This window comes from Melospiza georgiana, chromosome 1 (genome assembly GCF_028018845.1).
Source record: "Melospiza georgiana isolate bMelGeo1 chromosome 1, bMelGeo1.pri, whole genome shotgun sequence".
Classification (NCBI taxonomy): domain Eukaryota; kingdom Metazoa; phylum Chordata; class Aves; order Passeriformes; family Passerellidae; genus Melospiza; species Melospiza georgiana.
Window position 1 is genome coordinate 70017119 of NC_080430.1, and position 18553 is coordinate 70035671.

The 18553-nt window shown below is 39.5% G+C and overlaps 1 protein-coding gene across 5 annotated transcripts in view; it reads right to left on the bottom strand.

Moving 5' to 3' along the window:
- Positions 1-18553, bottom strand: part of FARS2 (phenylalanyl-tRNA synthetase 2, mitochondrial) — a 233370-nt gene that overhangs the window by 77343 nt on the left and 137474 nt on the right. For all 5 annotated transcript variants that reach the window (XM_058019620.1, XM_058019612.1, XM_058019592.1 and 2 more), the window contains one exon: positions 1467-1618. In XM_058019620.1, coding sequence (XP_057875603.1) covers positions 1467-1618 — 152 coding nt within the window. The remainder of the gene's footprint in view (positions 1-1466; positions 1619-18553) is intronic.

Here is an 18553-nt window from a genome sequence, read left to right on the forward strand (position 1 = left end):
ATAAACTTCTGGCATGAATGAAAGGATCAGCTCCAGAATGGGGTTCAACAACCCAATTTTTACCAAAAAATGTTGATTCTACTGTTTGAGAACCATCATGATAGAAGACAGCAGGATCTGTGTGCAGAGCCTTCAATGTCTACGTACTTGTGCTAGACTGATACTATGGTGCACTCCAAGTGACAATAAGAAGTTACCCATACCTGCAATAAACTTGTCTCCCAATTTCCCTGAAAGATATATACTGTTCTTTACAATGAAAAATACTTATTATCTTATCCTAACCTGTATTCCTCTTCTGCACACACCATCTTGAGTAAAATGTGTACTTTTGCATGATTTGCACGTGAGAAAGACTCAAGAATTAATGACTCGAAGCTTTAAGATACCCATACAAATTTCATTTCCATTTCTGTTTCTTCACATAGCACAGTCTCATATAACACTACACAAAAAGGGTAAAAAGGAAAAAACCCTCAGAAAATAAAAATCCACTGTAATGTCATGAAAACTAGGGCACAGAACAATCAATTCGTCTGGCCTGCATCACATACCAAATTCAAAAGAACACCAGAGTTAAATACCTGGATGTAGAAAGCAGAAAATAAAAAATCTATAGGTGTTGGAGAACAGCATGAAACATTTTCCTGTTATCTTAAAAAAAGGTTTATTATTTGCCTTCCTACAGCACTTTAAAAAGTCTCAAGACAAATTATTTTAAACCTCAGTTTTAGAAAGCTAGATAGCCAGCAGCTTTTTTATTTCTTGATTTGGAAACAGCAAATTGAAAAGCAGTACATATGTAATAGCTGATACTTGCCTGCTTTTGAGGCAACTGTTATTACCAGTTGGACAAATACCCTGTGCACTCCCTGGTCATGTCAGTGCTGCAATACCCATATAATGTTCTGAAACCCGAGAGATTTCTCAGCAGCATAGAAATAAGTGTCAGAAAGAAATGAACAAGGTCTTTTTTTTTTTCCTCACAGTTGAACACCAACAATAGCATTCTGCAACAAACCATTATTAGTACTGACATTACAGTAAAGGTCTACTAGTGTGCCAAGACTAGAAGAAGAAAGGAAGAGAACAAGGAGACAAACTTCATTCACTTAGCAAAGAGCAGGACTAGAATGTCAGACACGTGCCGGACAGGAGTGTCACGCACTGCCTGATGTATTGAGGAAGGCAGTTGTTCACTGTTGCTGCCAAATCCTGAGCACAAAGCATTGGGGTAGTCTGAATACCAGAAGTTCAGTACTAGTGGAAAACTGAAAAATAGGTAGTATTTATTTTAAATAAAAAGTTTGTTGTTTGTTTGGGTTTTTTTGCTTCAGAAAAGTTTTGGAGCTAAAAAATGAAATGTGCAAATATAAGAATCAAGAACTTCTTGGTATACAGAACTAAAATATTCACAAAATATTTATACTATGACCACAGGAAAATGTGTTAAAATTTTCACTTACTTTGGATGGGCAAATTCATCCAGCAGGACAACCTTTTCTATCAAGTCTCCACCAATGGTCCGAACCAAATCATAGAAATCATTCTGAGAGTATGTCTCAGAGGGCAGCCAGAAGGAGATGTCATTGATCAAAGGCGGATATCGGCTGAGTGGCTAAAAGAAATTTAAAAACATACCTTTATACATGGTTGGACTTGATAACTATATCTACAACTGTTCTGAACTTACATAACACACAAAGTACACAGTTTAGAGGCTTTTTGAAATGGTCTTTGAAGGACAAACTGACCTCATAAGTGACTGAGATGAAAGATTTTATACTAGGAAATGTCTTTTAAAGATCCCCTCATAACAACTTTGGTTTTTTCATTCATAAGAAAAATCTTGTTTTTGTTTGCTAAAATCACAGTTTATGACTGTGAACACACTTTTGCAACAGAGCTGCTTAGAAGGAAGAGATAATGTCAGGTGGTTTTTCACTGGGTAGAATTGCACTTTTTAAAAGCATTTTCCAGACTTCTTGCATATTCAAAACTTCTTGTCACATTCAGGCATAAAATTTATATGCATATTATATTACATAACATATTTATTATTTTTATATTACACAACATATTTATTATTTTTACTATCAAATTTTTAACAAAGTCATAAATAGGCAACTTCTTATTAAAATGTTTTAATAAGAAACACACTTTGGCTTAAAAAGAGGGATCAGTTCACTTTCTGGTGGTTTTTGTAGACATTTAAACATCTACAACAACACAAATAGTATGGCTGTTAACATAGTTATTCATTCCACAAGTACCACAGTAGGCTTTTAAACACAAAGGGGAACCTTTGCTGCCCACACAGAGTGGGCAGATAGTGTAACTTGTTATTTGTAAAAATAGGAATAGAAAGAGAAATGAAACCAGATAATTAACTTTTCAGTTTTGATGAAACTTCCCAGGACTCTGTGGGTTTCAGATCTCACCTTTGGTGAGATGTTTCGCCCTTTGAAGAACAGAAAATGGTAACATTCTCCTTTCATGACCTCTAGGTCATACAGTATCTTACTTCTGCCTTGCATTAATTCTCTGCAGTTGAAAAAAGTACTTTTGCACAAGATAGTTGGAGTCTGCAGGAGAAAAAATCTATTTTATTATTTTCTTTATATATACAAGAGATTCCATGTGTACACCTTGGTCTATACAATATAATATCTCACTCAAAATATATTCCATGTCTGGAAATGTTTTATGAGGGAGCAGTGGAAACTTAAGTGAGTACCTGCTAAAGCAATAAACCTGTTAATAAGGCAAGTTTATAGCATTCTGATTTACTCAAATACTGTTCTGTAGAGTGTAAACCAGTCAATAAATATCCGATAAGGAATACAGTGCCAGTTTTAAATTAATAACACCCCCAGCAAATAAAATTGTGAATCACAAATGATTATTGAACTTGTTAAAGGAATAAACTTGTCAAATGAATTCATATCCTGTACATCAAATTAAAAAAGGAAACTTGCACAACAAATCCATTGCAAAAGAGCTTTTGATAAAACACTAATGAATGAAATGCAAATGTCTCTGCTCCACAAAAGTCGCAGCTGCAGATGCTGTAGATGGTCCTCAGACAACAACTTGATACATGTGTTAGTGTAAATAAAGTTATGATCCTGCAGTAGACCCCTCTAGTCTCACCTCATTCCTATCCATCACTTTATTTACCACTGCTGTAGTTCAGGAATATACTGAACACCTTTCAAAGCTTGGTGGGACTAACACAAAACTCACTGCACTCACAGTTCAGGACATTTAATCATTCAACCAGAGGATGTGGCTCATGAGCCTTAGCACGACCAAGGCATCTACTTTCATTCACACAGGTACAAGGACAATAAAGAAAACTAATTTCATGTCCAGGTAATTCAGAAATGTCCTGTGCTGGTTTTGGCAAGAATTCATTTTCTTCACAGGGGCAAGCACGGGGCTGTGTTTTGCATTTGTGCTGAACACATGGTTGGTAACATAGAGATGCTTTTGTTATTAATGGGCTGTATTTGCACAGAGCCAAAACCTTTCCTGCTTTCCGTATTGCCACACTGGCAAGAAAGCTGGAGAATCTGGGAGGAGACACAGGGACAGGTGACCCCAAATGACCAAAGGGACATTCCAGACCCTACAACATCCTGCTCAGTATATAAAGTGGGAAGAAGGGATATGTGGACTGATGGTGTCTATTTTCCCAGGTAGCCATCACATGTGATGGGGCCCTGCTCCCCAGAGATGGCCTGTCCATGGGAAGCAGGGAATTAATTTCTTGTGTGTGCAGCTTTTTCTCTCCAGTGTCACTAGCGTGGATAGAGAATTGTTGTAATTTTGTGTGTGTATGCTTGTGTTACAAAGACTGAAAGGACAAATGCGTAAAACATAACATAAGCATTACTTTTTATTATTAGCTACTAACCTTTTCTCAGAGCCTTGTAATACAGAAAAATCTTTTATGGTAAAAGGCAAGGCAATAATCCCATATTATATTGTCCCTTCACCACCTGGCTGCAGTCAATATCATTGCAGTAAGTCTTATATCAACAGTAAAGTTAGTATAAGGATAAAATTCCTACTTCTCAAATGTATCGATCTGTTTGCTGTAGAGCTCCATGAGTCACATCATAGTTTATTAGCTACACCTAAAATGCGAATAGGCGACTAAAGAGTCTCCAATTGGCAAGCCAAAATGAAGTTCATACATTTGTATTCAGGCACTCCAGCAAATACATACCGTGGTCCAACAGACCTCTTTGCCATTCTTTGATCCTTTCTAAACTCTCCTGCTCTATAACAGCAGACTGGTCCAAAGTCCATTGACTTCGGTCCTTTTTCAAGTTCAAGGCAAATGCCAACCCTGGAGACCATTTGTTATGAATTTACAGACATTTCAAAGGCTCCCCTTGAGAGAAATGTGTTCTTCCACTAAATCTTTTACTCTGTTGTTGCCTCCAGCCACCACTTCCAGCTACATTCGCTTCATGGCTCAGAAGTCCTCCAAAACAATGTTTGGAGAAGCTACCAGGACACATCTGCTTCTGCAGGCTGTGTGTTGGCTGAACCCTAGCACACCACCCGAGCCTGGAAGCCCTGCTGTTCCTGCTTCCATGCCCTGATCACTCCCTTAGGTTTTTGAGGAACTGAAAAGAGGTCTAGAAAATGGCAGAACTGATCCCACCTGCAGAGTGCTGCTGCAAGTTGTCAGTAAGCACTGCTGATGCACAGACACCCCTGCACCCCTCCTTTTGGTTCCATCAAAGTTTTGACACCACAGTGCTGCTTTAAACATTCTGTTCACTTTCTGTTTCAAACACTTCAGCACACTATCACTATTTTTCGACAGCCTCAGAAAACAAATGCTTTCCCAGAAATTACACTATGTATAGGACTCCACTGAACCCATCTTGTAGGAAATCTTGGAAATAATAAATGACATCACATTTTTCAATCACCCAAAGTGAAAGCATTTAGGAGTTCTGAATTACTATAATTTCTTTAAATAATAAAATGGAAGTTTATGGTGATCCATACGTTATATATGATATATGTTTCCTAGTCATTAGTCAAAGTTCTTTCTCTGATGTATGCTTCCTAGTCATGTTATATGTTTCCTAGTCATTAGTCAAAGTTCTTTCTCTGACTACTAAATAAGCCAAGTATTTCCTAAAACTGCAAGGTTTTGCTTCTCAGGATGCTAATTTTAGTATAGAAATGGGTAGTTGGACACCAGTGCTATAACCTGCTCTGCCAGCTTGCCTTGCCTATGCCTACATCTGAGGAGTGCACCACTAAAAACACAGGGCTATTAGTCTTTCATATGGGTTGGTGATAGTTTAGGGCATTCCTCATCTCTACTGCTCTGCTCTGCCTTTCTGAGATTATTGCCCCTGCAGCAGCTGATAAAACAAACCTGTGCCTGTTTCTTCACCACTGCAGCTCACAGCCAGCTGTAGCCAGCTGAAAATTGTCCCTCTCACTGGTTTATGTTAATATGTGTTGGATGAAGAATTGCAGCAGCTCGAGTTATTGGGGGGCAGCTGTCATAAGCAGCAACAGGATCCATCAGAAATCATTTGTCAACATAAAATAGCAAATACTTGGGATCTGTGTATGTTGCCACACCAGGCCACTACTCTGGATGCTTTGGCAGCAGGAATCAAGTGGTCACCATAAGAGTGGTATCTGTTCATCCACACGTGGCAAAGGATCATCAGCTAGGCTGGATCCAGATACCTCACAGCTGTAAGGGAGAGAAAACTTCTTTCTGAGGGCAGAACCTCGCAAGCTGCAGCAAAAACAGCTGGCAATAATGCACAGCCAGGGCCAGTGAATAACCCACACAAGGACGTGAAGTGTCTTTAGCACAGAGTCCAAAACAACAGGATGGACACCAGCACTTTCCACAAATACTTGTAATTAGGAAGAAAAGCCATTTCCCCCAGATAGGTGCAACAAGGCAAGGGGACAGCAGAAGTTTTGGGCTGTGGCTGCTCACTCCATTCCTTCCCTGCTGCCAGCTGCAGATGGGACAAAACAAATGAGTGACAAACACAGCAGAGGAAAAAGCTGTACTTGTATTTTGACAGTGGTGACACAAATGCAAGGTTAACGACGACACGCACCAGAAACTGGGTTAGCAATTCCACAGCAGCCAGGCTATTAAAAAGTCAGCCATGCTTTACTGCCATCACCAGTCTAAGTCAGAAAAATATGAGACTTAGCAGCATCGTGGCTGCTAAGCTTTAACAGTCCTGTCTTGCTCATGTTTTGGAGAAATATCTACATAAACTACACAGTTTTAATGCAACATCATATTCTCATCAAAATGAAAACTACAGTCCTGTAATAACTGAGCCTTTCTTAATATATTCCATGGTGAAACTACATTAATTCAGTGTTATCATAGGAAATTTAAACACGTAACAGGCATGAAATTAAAATTTGCAAATTTACAGCAGTAACTTAACCCCCATGCACATAACGAAGTTTCCTGTATTAGTGTGTATGCTTCTAGATTTACACTTCCGTATTTATGACCAGCGTAGACAAATTACAGTTGCTGCAGGGAACATAACTTCGAATTTCTTGGCTGCCATGGCTTAAAATTTAGTCACAATGTTCCCCATTATTAAAAGTTTTATACCCTCCTAACCAAATTGATTTTTTCCTTAGATATATATATAGCAAGTTCTATATATTCATACATGTATACACACACATATATATGTATACATTTTTATGTGTAAATACACACACATCTTCAAAGGAGGAAATTAAATTTCAACCGACAACTACCATAATTCTGATAAGAAGATATAAAATATATTTTGGGATTAAGCTCTTAAAACAAAAGCAAATGGACTAGTCTGGGATCAATGCACTGCTCTGTCCTCCTGCAGGGAGTGGCAGAAGCATGTTAGCCTCCACTGATGCTCTGAGCCTTTCAGTGAATGAACACAGAAGTACGATCAGCCCTTTTTAGACACCAATCTGCTCACCCCAACAGAGTTCTTAACTTTGAAAAGCTCACATACAGGTACAGGGAACACCATATGCTCATGGGAACATCAAGTGCTCCATGGATTTCAGGCACTCTGCTTGTACATGGACCATTCTGAGTGAAGGAGGTTTTCTTTGTACATGGAGATATTCAAGAACGATCCAGATGCAATCCTGTCCCATGTGCTCTGGGACAACACTGTTTGAGCAGGGAGGTTGAACCAGACAACCTGCTGGGGTGCCTTCCAACTTGACTCATCCTGTGGTTCTGACATTCTACATCCAAGTTGAACAGGGAGGTGCCCTGAGGCTACAGACTTGTCTTCCTTGCTAAGTCTCAGCCTCCAGTGTGAGATGACACAAACCTGTGGACCAGGTCCCTCTCTTCATGCCATGCATGTCACTGTGACAGCTCTGTCCCCTTCCCACCTAAACTACAACCTACAGGGTCATGTTGGAGATAACAATTTCTTTCTTGAGCCCCATTCCAGGTTCCCTGAAGGTGGAAAGCAAAAAAGAGTTGAATTGTTTATATTCTTCCTAAGCAGGTAGCTCTCCATATCATCCCACTTAGTCACCTTCTTCAATGCTTATCAAGCACCTTTCCTCAGGTAAACCCCCTTAAGACACAAAATAAATGCACATACATGTGCACATGCACAGGAGCAAGTGCAAACTTTCTTGCATGCTAAAAGTTACAGCTCATACAGAGGAATCTGCCTGACAAAGGAAAGACAGTATCTAATATGACACTGAAAAAATTAAGATCTGCAACAGCCAGTGAAGAGATTAAACTTCATTGATAAGCTCCACATTTTCCAAGCAGCAGAAAAAAATGCACAACAGGCCTGGTGCTGCGGCAGAATGAGGGAGTAGAATGCTTTCCTTTACACACATTCACCCAAAAGTAATGCTGATTACTAAGCCTCTGCGGCCCCACTGGAAAGGGACACTGTGTTCTTACAACATTTTATTAAAATGCAGTAACTTTGTTTTAAAGTCAAGCTTGTTTAAATTTGTAATGAAAAATGTGTCAAGTTTAAAGTCACAATATACTTCTCTGAGTGCAAATATGCATTTTAAGCTGACCTGTGGTAAGAAAGTCAAGAAATAAGGTATGGCTTTTCAGAAAATTTCCAGACACAAAAGAGCACTTGTATTGCCACTGAAAGGGTTATGATTCTAAATGATAAGTAAGGAATTGAAAAAAATGTCAGGAAAGACGTGAAGAAGATGAAAGTATTGACCTAATCCTATTAAAAGCAAGGATGTTACAGTGTACACAGCAGAGATATACCCAGATACCTGTTCCCTTGGGCATTTGGATATGCCTTGCTTCTTGTGATCTGATTATAAAAACCACCAAAGGATACGTATAAATTATTCCTAAATACCAGTGATGGACTCCATGCTCTGTGTTTAATGAGGCAAAAATGACTTCTCATTTCCATAGAACAAAGTAGGACTCACAGGGAGAATCACCAAAAGGGATGGCTCTCTACTACTCACTTCCACATTGCAGCTCCTTACAACCCCCTTTTGAAACTAACAGGGTGAAGAAGCAATTAGCCTAACATTTTCCTTCAGCAGTTCACTGTGGAAAAAAATGCATTTCCCCATGCTTCTTTCCCAGGCCCCTAGCTGATGGCCTACCAAGCTAGTTGGTTTCATGGTGCTCATTTTCCCCATCTCAATCACAGATGTATCACTGCAAAACAACTAAAAACCAAGAAATGCTTTTTCTGTTATCGCTTTTCCATTTGAGCAGTTGCTACCACAGAACTCATGTGACACCAAGTGGAACTGATGGCACAATCCTTACTCTGTTGTGATGTCTTCAATAGGAAAAAAAGCAAGCTGCTATCCTGGGAAAGGAATCCAGTGATTTGGAATCACCAAAATAGCGAAGTGGATTCTCACACTAAAACTAGTAATTAACACTTATGACTGTCTTTCGCATGGACTGTCCATATTCTGCTTGTCCTTCCTACCCAAATATCCCATGCCAGAGGCAAAATCACAGGCAAGGGTAAAGAGAAGACACAAACCTCAGAAAACAAGCTGTCAATGAATTAAAAAAAACATATGTGTCCTGCATTTCTCTAAAAATACCTGCCACACCTGCAAGGAACAGGTAATAAGCTGGTATAAATCAGCAAAACCCAACTTCTCAGAAGACACTAAGAATTTTTTCTTCAGCAGTGCTGACCACCTGCAATTTCTGCAGAAGGCTTTGGTTGCTGCAGGCATTTGGTGTTTGCCCTACTCAGAAGTCAGATTTCCTTCTTTCTGATGGTTTGGCTTGTATATTTCTTCTCATTATGCTTAATAATAATGCTGAGATAAATAGCTCAGTGGAGTAAAATACTGTACTCATCAACAATTCATATAAAAGAGTTATATCTAAATAAACAATGCAAGTATTTGGAAAGAGTCTGCAGCAATATGAAGATGTATTTCTCCCAAATACATAGCACAGCAATGGAAACAAAGTGCACCCAATATTTTATTTTGGCTTAGATGAAAAACCTCATATAAAACAGTGTTGATTGCATTTCCTTTTCTGCTCATTAAATGCACCATTCCAGAGAGTTACTGTTTAAATTGCAGAATCTCCAGAACACGTGAATGTGACTTACACCAAAATAAGCTGGCATTGTGAGTCTTACAGGCACTTGCAACACCTGAAAAACTCCTTCTTCCCACCTATCAACTTATACTTCTTTTTCTTTCTCCATCCTAAAAAACACAGAGATTTCCAATACATCAGCAATGACACTTCGTATCTCTTGGCTATAACTTCAGATAATGCCCTGGACATTACTATATTACAAAGGAATTATTTTTCTACACTTTCCAGAGCTAATCTGTACCATCTCACCATGTACAGAAATTTATCTAGGGAAGTTACTGGTGGCTTTGAAATATTTTTATAACTTCCAGTACCACTGATATAGCTGGGTTTCCTTCTTGTCTTGGGAAAACTTACCAAGTGGCAGAGGAAGAGGCTGCCCAGGGAAGTGGTAAAATCACTGTCCCTGGAAGTGCATGTGGCACCTGGGGACATGGCTTAGTAGGGAATATGGTGATGATAGCATAACAGTGGACTTGGTCATCTAAGAGGTCTTTTCCAACCCTAAGGATGTCGCTGCAGGCCCCCAGCTGGGTAATAATTAGCATTGACTTCATGATTGCAGAAGGCTGATCAATTGCTTTATTCTATCATACTATACTGTACTATTAAAAAATTGTAACTCTTACAGACAGTCCGATACAGCTTTGACCTAACTGGTCAATCCATCCAAACAACATCCACTGTCCAATTAAGAAATCACCCTTTAGTAAACCATCTCCATAACACATTCCACACATGCACAACAACAGGTGCAGCAAGTGGAGATAAGAATTGTTTCTCATTCTTTTCTCTGATCTTCTCACAGCCTTCCCCAGGAAAATGCCTGGGGAAGTCATCCGTTGCTCTCTGTGGCCAGAGAGCTGCTGCCACATAAGGATTATATGATTCTATGATTCTTGGCAAAATCCAGAATTTTTTGTTTCCAGATTAGCCAACTTCACATCCTTCAACCCACCTCCCCACTTAAGTTCTACATTCATACAAATTACAGCCTCTAAAGCTCAAAACTCATAATAAAACATCAAAGTAGTGTTGCAAACTAAAACTTTAAAGTACAGTAAGTAAGCTAGAGAGAAACAGAAATGAACGGCTCTACTTGTACATTACTCAGAAGAGGGACAAAAGCCTTTAATTTTTTTCTCTCAGACAGACCCTGAGTGTTCCTAAAGCTATACTCTTGCTAAAGATTAACAACACTTAGAAAGAGAAAACTACAGAGAAGCCCTAAGCAGAGAACGGACCAAGCACAAAAAGGTACAAAAAGTACACTAAGCATTTCAATATGCAATGACAAACTGTAAAGAACAATTAAATCTCTACAAGCAGAATCTTGGTGCAGAACAGATATTTTTTTAATGCCTTTCCTAATTTTACAAGAATCAGAAAATGGGTTCACTCCTGCTGATTTAGGAGAACAGGTTACATGTGGGAATAATTATGCAAATTGGATTATTGGATTGCATATGCACTTCTGCACAGGCAGGAGGATGTAATCAATCCTCAAAAGAGGAGATTTCTTCCCATTATTAATTTTTCTACAACCACACAGCCAAATCCTCTGCAGCACATGCACCCCAAAGCATCACTTACTTGTCACATTTTGGTTTAGGCTGTCACTGCAGTGGTTCATGTGTCTCTCACACTAGCAAGATGAATGAAATTGAGGATTGGTATGATAAGAATAATACAGTTTTTCCCAACTGTGCCTTCTGTTGTTTGGCTATTCTCTGTAGCCTAATTCATATTCTGATCAGAGAAGTGGTAGCTGAAAATCAGGGGTTTTTTATTAACACCATGTACTTCAAAAGGTGCTTCTGTTCATGCATACATACAAAGATTGCTCTTCCCAGCCCTCATTTCCTAGGGACACTCCACAGCTCAGCTGCAAGGTCTAATCATGCTGCAGATGATGACTGTAGAGGCTTAGGCATGATTTTAAAGATCACTTTATCAAAAGCTCTTTGCAAGGTGTATCTTTTACATGTAAAACATTGGCACCAGTGCTAAAAGAACTACCAAATAAACTCACGTATGACAACTCCCATCTTTTTGGCTAACTCTGGAAAACTGAATAAAAGCTTATTTCCTAATAGTTTTGAGATTTCTTTTTTCCCCCCTTTATATTTCTGTGGTTGTTTCTGCACACCAGCACATACCTGTATCTCTCTGAAGACACATACACAGTGTGTGCTTGGACACATTTTAAACAGATGCATAATGCATAATGTATACTCAAAATGTATTTAACCCTGCTATAGCATGCACATATTCAGATTGTGGTAATTACCTAGGACTGCCAGCCAGAAACCAGGGTTCCATTAGGCAGATAGAGCACAAAATGCTAATTCCTGTCCTGAAGAACTTTCCACCCTAAGGCAGTTTGGAGAAGAGGTGCCAAGGCAGGAGGTGCAAGACAACTACAACTGAAACAGCATGGAAAACAGAATTATTGAGTCACTTCTCAGGTCAGGGCCAAAGACCAGAATTCTATTACTCACAGTTTAAATTAAACCAATATTGGAAAACCACTGGAAATGTGTAAGGGTTACCCTCCTGACTAGCAACATACTTTTGTAGACAACAAACTGAAAGCTCTGAACATAAGTGGACTCCTGTCAAAACCACTAGCAGCTGGTTATCATAGCTTCCAGCAACCTATGCAAAATCTATTGTTACTTTAGCTTTCCAGGTTTACTCCTTCACCTAATATTAATTTGATGTGGGTTTCAGCATATATATCACTGCTGGCAATTGCTGCATGGCTTATTTAAGCGCTTTGTATAACCATTATACTCCATCATTTGGGATGCAATAAAGATCGGTTGATATATTCAGCAGCGGAATTACTCATTTGTGAGCTATTTGTTTCAAAGAGCCTCAGCCAGTCAAATTGCAAATATATGGGGTTTAGAGATCAGAGCACACCACTGTAACATATGCTTTTTGAAGCTTATTGCAGTTTTTGCTAAGTAATAATTTAGATAGTATCAGGTGTACTTTGACTAGGGTGCATTGGCTTCTGCCTAGGAAAAAAGACATCAGCAGTAAAATTGTTCTAATGGCAGTGCAGCAGCATTCATAACTGCAAAATCATTTTTTATCTACATCACACAGAAGTGGTGCAGATAAAATGCAGTCAAGGCTACAGTAGCTTCTTTTTGTTTAAAAACAAATTGGAAGGAAGTCCCTAGTGGTCTGTTCTCATTTACTGGCAATGTCTTTCACTAGTACTGAGGACACACCTGCTGGTTATATTCACCCCTCACCTTCTATACTGCTTCCAAAAACGAAAGTGCTGTCTCATCAGTTGTGCTGATGGCATGAAGCAACACTGAGAAGTGAATCAGGGAACTGATACAGCTTTAAGGAACTGCAGAGGAAAAAGCTCCCTGATTCATCTCACAGTGTAGCCACAAAAGTAGCTCCTGTGGTATATGTGGAACAGCCAAGCAGAACAGCACATGGGAACATGAGCACTTGGGAAACAAAACAAACAAAAAAAAACACCTATGCTTCTCATCCTAACACTGTGAGAAACAAGGCTCTGGAAGAAGTGGTAACAAACAAAGCCACCAAAACCCTTCAAATGAAGAAAAGTCTCAGCTGCTGTCTCTGGACCTGCAGTCAAAAGAGAGGACATCTGCCAGGTGGATACACTGGTATCCCACAAAGCTAGCTTCCAAAATCCCCTGTGGCAGTTGCTAAGTTTATTAGTAAAGCCCTGGACCTCTCACATAATTGAAAATCTATAGGAAACACAAAATTACATCCAGGTTCTGGAGTTATCTGCCATGACATAAAAATTTACTGGTGTTTAAAGTGTGTGTTAGCATAGACAACAAAGTAAGGATGAAATATTTTTGCTCTCTAAACATATATATACATATCCACACATACTCCAACCACTCAAAACAAATTCCAATTGCGATAGTTGTGCACAAAGCAGAAACTCCTTACCATTAAAAAAAGAACAGCTCAAATCAGCTATTTTGCTTCAAGTCACCACCAGCTAAATCTAAACTAAATGTACTGCTAGGATGGGACAAGTCAACAGAGGTGAACAGGAGAGTTTTCGTCTATGATAAGACTGTGAAAACAGCATAGACAAACCTGAAGTATTTTCAAGCAACATAGGTGGAAGAGAGTGGTGGTTTTGCTAATGAATGTCATAGGCTTGTCTGTACATCCAACTGTTACCAAGGTGGCTGCTAAATGGATTAAATGGATTTACTTTGCCCTTTGGTACTTCAGCAGACAACATAGTACATAAGATAAATACCACCAACTAATCTAGGCAGAAAGGGCTATTGACATTTTTTATTTATTCATTTTATTTACTTAGAAAAGTACAAGCAGAGAGGAATGAAACCATTGCTGATTTGTTCAGGTTCAATGGGAGGCTATCAGTGAGACAGGATAGCAGTGGGTGGGTGGAGGGATGGACACAGGGTATGTGAGAAAATCTGCATCATTGGTATTAGCTCAGAGGGCAGCAGCTAGATTGTTGGGAACCACATCCTTGTCAGTGCCTATTCTTACCAAGAGTTTCACTAATATGCTCTCAGGCACATGGTGCAATTCTTGGGTAGCCCTGTGGAAGGCCAGAAGCTGGACTGTGATGATCCTTGTGGGTCCTTTCAGCTCAGAATATTCTGTGATTCTGTGAATATCATCTCAGTACAGCCTTTGTCACGGGTCAAGGTTCTGACACACTAAGTGTTTCACAAATCCAGAAGCAGAATTGGAAGTCCTCCACACTCATCTCAAAACTGATTATAGTACTTTAGAGACTAGCTTTAATGGCCTGCGGTCATAATTTTTGTGGTCACTCATACGTGTTGATATTTCAAAAGGAGATCAGGAGTAGATGTGTACAGTAGAAAACCCAGGAAAACTTTCTGATTATCTAGAAAAAGACTTCTGCATCAGCCTCAACTGTTTTTGCCATAAAACTACTCTCCTCTCCTGTGTCTTTCTTCCCTTTTCATCCCATTCCTCCGAATCTGCTCTTTAAACCAGAATTTTTCATATTGCCCCCAATGCTCAAAGTACAGCACTTCTCTCTTTTATGTTCCTTTTACTTTGTCTTATATGAGTGCATCAGTGCTTGGTATTCAGTCCCATGTGACTGTCCATCCCATTTGCTCATTCTGAGCCCCTACTTTCTTCTCTCCTTACTGTGTTTACAGCCAATTTTCTTTAGTTGAGAATGGGAATTCAAGTTCTGTTTACTCTCAAGAATTTTTCTTGTTGACTTTTTTTACACAAGTCTTGATCAGTAAAACTGGCTTAGAACAAAGATTTTGCAAATTGAGTTTATGGTTTGTCAGATTAAACTCTTCTTGCTCATAACAGTCATTTTGAAAGCTTCCACTGCTTCAGCCCTGCAAGGTGCTGATCACTCTCAGTTGGATCTCAGGAAATGTGGAGATCTCTGACCTGAAGCTTTGGCTGAATTTAGGCATTTGGGTTATCTTTGACTGAGCATAGGAACTATTGCATTGATTTAAATGGAACTGCTTGCAAGTTTAAAGCTCAGCATGTGCTTCAGTACTTTGCCTGGCTGGGGCCAGAGGGCTCAGGTTCCCAGAGCTTCAATACCAGCACTACCTACAAATGACAGAAGATAGAACATCCTGATGAGAAGACTTGATGATCAAGTGATTTCTAACCCAATCGTGCAGCTTAGTGCAGCATCTCTGCAATGAAGAAGGCATTTCTGCTCACCTTCCATGCACATCCAACACTAAAAAAGGAGTTTCACGGTGTTCTGCAGAGCACACAGGCAAACCTGAGATGATATACAGCACTGTAAGGTTTTATTGACGTTTGCTTAGGATGATCTATGTAAGTCACTCTTAGATATTCAACCTTCCCAAAGTCATGCCAGTAAAATGTTCATGCTACAACATCATCATCTATTCTCTACTGTACCTCCATGTGCAGACACACATTATATATCTTCAATTACATCAAAACTATCTATACAATAAGTCACAGTCAAAGCTATACCTTATTTGTTCAAACATCCAAGTTAAATTTACATACTAATGGTTGCATATTTGGCTTTAATAGATGCACTATTAGAAAATAAACATAATAAATGAATAACCATTTTAGCATGAAGTCACCTAATCTTGATGAAAAATATCTGAAAATGCAGCAACCAGGGAATCTATTTAATTTTTATTTGAAAATAACGCTAATCACAGACTTAGAAGATAAATATAAATTATATGGAGTAGCATACTAATGATGGATCAGGCGGACCCACCCTGTGCAGTGAATGCAATAAGATCAAACTGGTTGAAATGGATGGTATATACTCTAGATGCTCTCTTCCTCAAGCATGGAATAAAGGACATAGACTAGGATGGTTTAATTTGCTGAAGTTTCCCCTTACACTTGACAGTGCATTTCATTTTCAGCATCTTCTAAAGCTTCAGGACAAGCTGTGTGTCTCCCAGCAACAATCAGGCTTATGCACAGGAAAGATGCACAGGGATGATTTCTGTCCCTGAAAACCGAAAAGTGCACAGTAAGGTAGAAAAGTTGGATTGTCTAATGGTGAACAAAAGGGCTCACATGCACAGCAAACAGTGCAAACTGATTTATGCAGTGCTACTGCATAAATCCTTTGTCATCAGAGCAGGAGCTTAATTCCTACAGCACCCTTAGCAAAGGCAAACGGGAGCAGGCAGGCCCAGCCTTTGCTATCTTGCACAGGAGGAAGAGGAGCCTGCTTTGATTTCTTTCCAGTATAATGAACCACTTCTTTCCACACAACTACATCTTTTTGATTATTTTGATCATCTCTGCTATCCTCGACTGTTCACTCTTCAAAGCAGAAATAATAACCTGGATTAGGACTGCATACACCATTCTGGCTACAGCTGTGCAGGAGATGAACAGTGTCAATTCAAGTTGTTTGTCAAGACTCCTCACCCCACTTCCAAAGCCTACTATCCCCTCAGGTCTCCCAGCAGTGTTTCTCCAGGAGCCTTTTCTCTGCTGGAGCCATTAAAATGATCCTGCTTAGAAAATCTATTATTTTGAGTTTTGAAGCTACCAGGTAATTATAAAGGAATTTAATTTCGAGGGACTGTGAGTCCCAGCAGGCATTTGGAAGGAGCAGCCCCTGAAGATGATGGCAGGGGGTGATAAAAAATAGGTGGTGCTAGGCTTATTGCAGAATATTACAGATAACGCAGAAATGAGGAAATCAAGAAGACAGCAACTCCTATAATCTCACAGAGGGAGTTTTGCTAGAAATCTGATCCAGTTTCCTTCTCTACCACTGCCAGAACAGCCATAATCATGCTTCTGCTTGACCTCAGTGCAGACCACAAGGTTCCTCAGCAATTGAAATAAATAACTATTTAAAACAACAGCAGCCAGAGACACTGGTAGCATCAAATGAAAGTGACTTTGTGAAGGGAGAACACACCAAGAGTCACTCAACATGATGTGCCACTTGCTTGCCTTGGCAGCAAAATGATGAAGGCTCCAGGATCCAATCCTGCTGCCAGAGACCTTTCTTCTTAATCAGCACCTTTGGGCTCACCACACTACATCTGAACTGTGAGTGCCTTCCTTCTCTAAATGTCATTTCATTTTTGTACCTTTCCTTGAGACTTGTCAGCCCACAGACTTTTTTTTTTTTTTTTTTTTTTTTGTAAGAATGCTGGCTCAGCATTAACCAGAAAGGGGTTACATGGAACTGTGCTCAGGGCCCTGACAAACAGAGACATAACACAGTGGGCTAGATCAGAACTGAGCCTTTTGTTTTATTACATTGTGCCTTGCAGGCTCTTGGTCCTTCCTGCCCTGCCCATCCTCAGCCTTTCATATCACAGCCTGAGCAGAAGCCCTACACAAACAATTGAAAGCAAGTTACCAGACCCTGATCCCCACACTGCTGTGACTTGTGTCAAATTATAGCTGAAGTGATTTGCTAATCCAAACCCAGGCAATAATCTGATCAGTGGGGAGAAGCACTCTAACACTGCTGTGCTGAGTGGCCACAGTGGTACAAGCACTGTCAGCTTTTCCCAGCAGCTTTTTGACCTACTGAAGCCTGCACGCATGTACTGAGCAACTAATGACAAAGGGAAAAATCTGACACATTCAGGCTGTTAAAAGGCATAAGACATATACTCTAAGTCCCAAGAAAATGCTCCAGTTAAATGCAGTTTTTGAGCAAGAGTATATTTAGCCCAGCTAAAGGTTACTGCTATGCCATGTGGACTTCATGTATTTGAAGAACATTTTAAAGAAGAGAAAGAAAAATATTTATGTTGGTGGACCATATTCAGATTATAAGAAAGGATTTGGAGGAGTTCCTAAAGGTTGAGAGGTCTTCCTCAGTTAATCGCATAAAGGGTGGACATTTACCTGGACTTTCTGAGCCACAGGATTCAATTTCTGTTGTGAAAGGCTCTCAAAACACTTGGTCTGTCTTTGTTCAGTTCAGTCAGGCTGAAAAGTACTGCATGGCCTTGCATGCAGAAAATCTGCCACTTTTAAAATATCCATTGAGATTTCTTACAACATCCACACTGGAAGACAGGCTAAAAGTTTTCTTTCAAATATCATATGAATAAACCATGTGATTCATTAATTATGACTCTTTAGCAAGCAGACAGGAACAAAAGGTCTGCTAACTTGGTTTTACAGCATACCTGAAAAATAACACAGACCAGAAGAAAAAAATGGAGATCTTATGGTAGCAACGAAGAGTATTTCACAGTATTTTCATTTGAAGGGTCATTAACCCTTTGGAAAGCAATGCCAATATGTACTAGAAATATGTGCAGCACAGAGCTTGAAAAAGCTCAATGTAAAATATGAGATAAAAGCTGGATATAGACTTGCTTTCAAACAAAAACCCAAGCTTGCCTCCATTCTCTTATCTTCAGA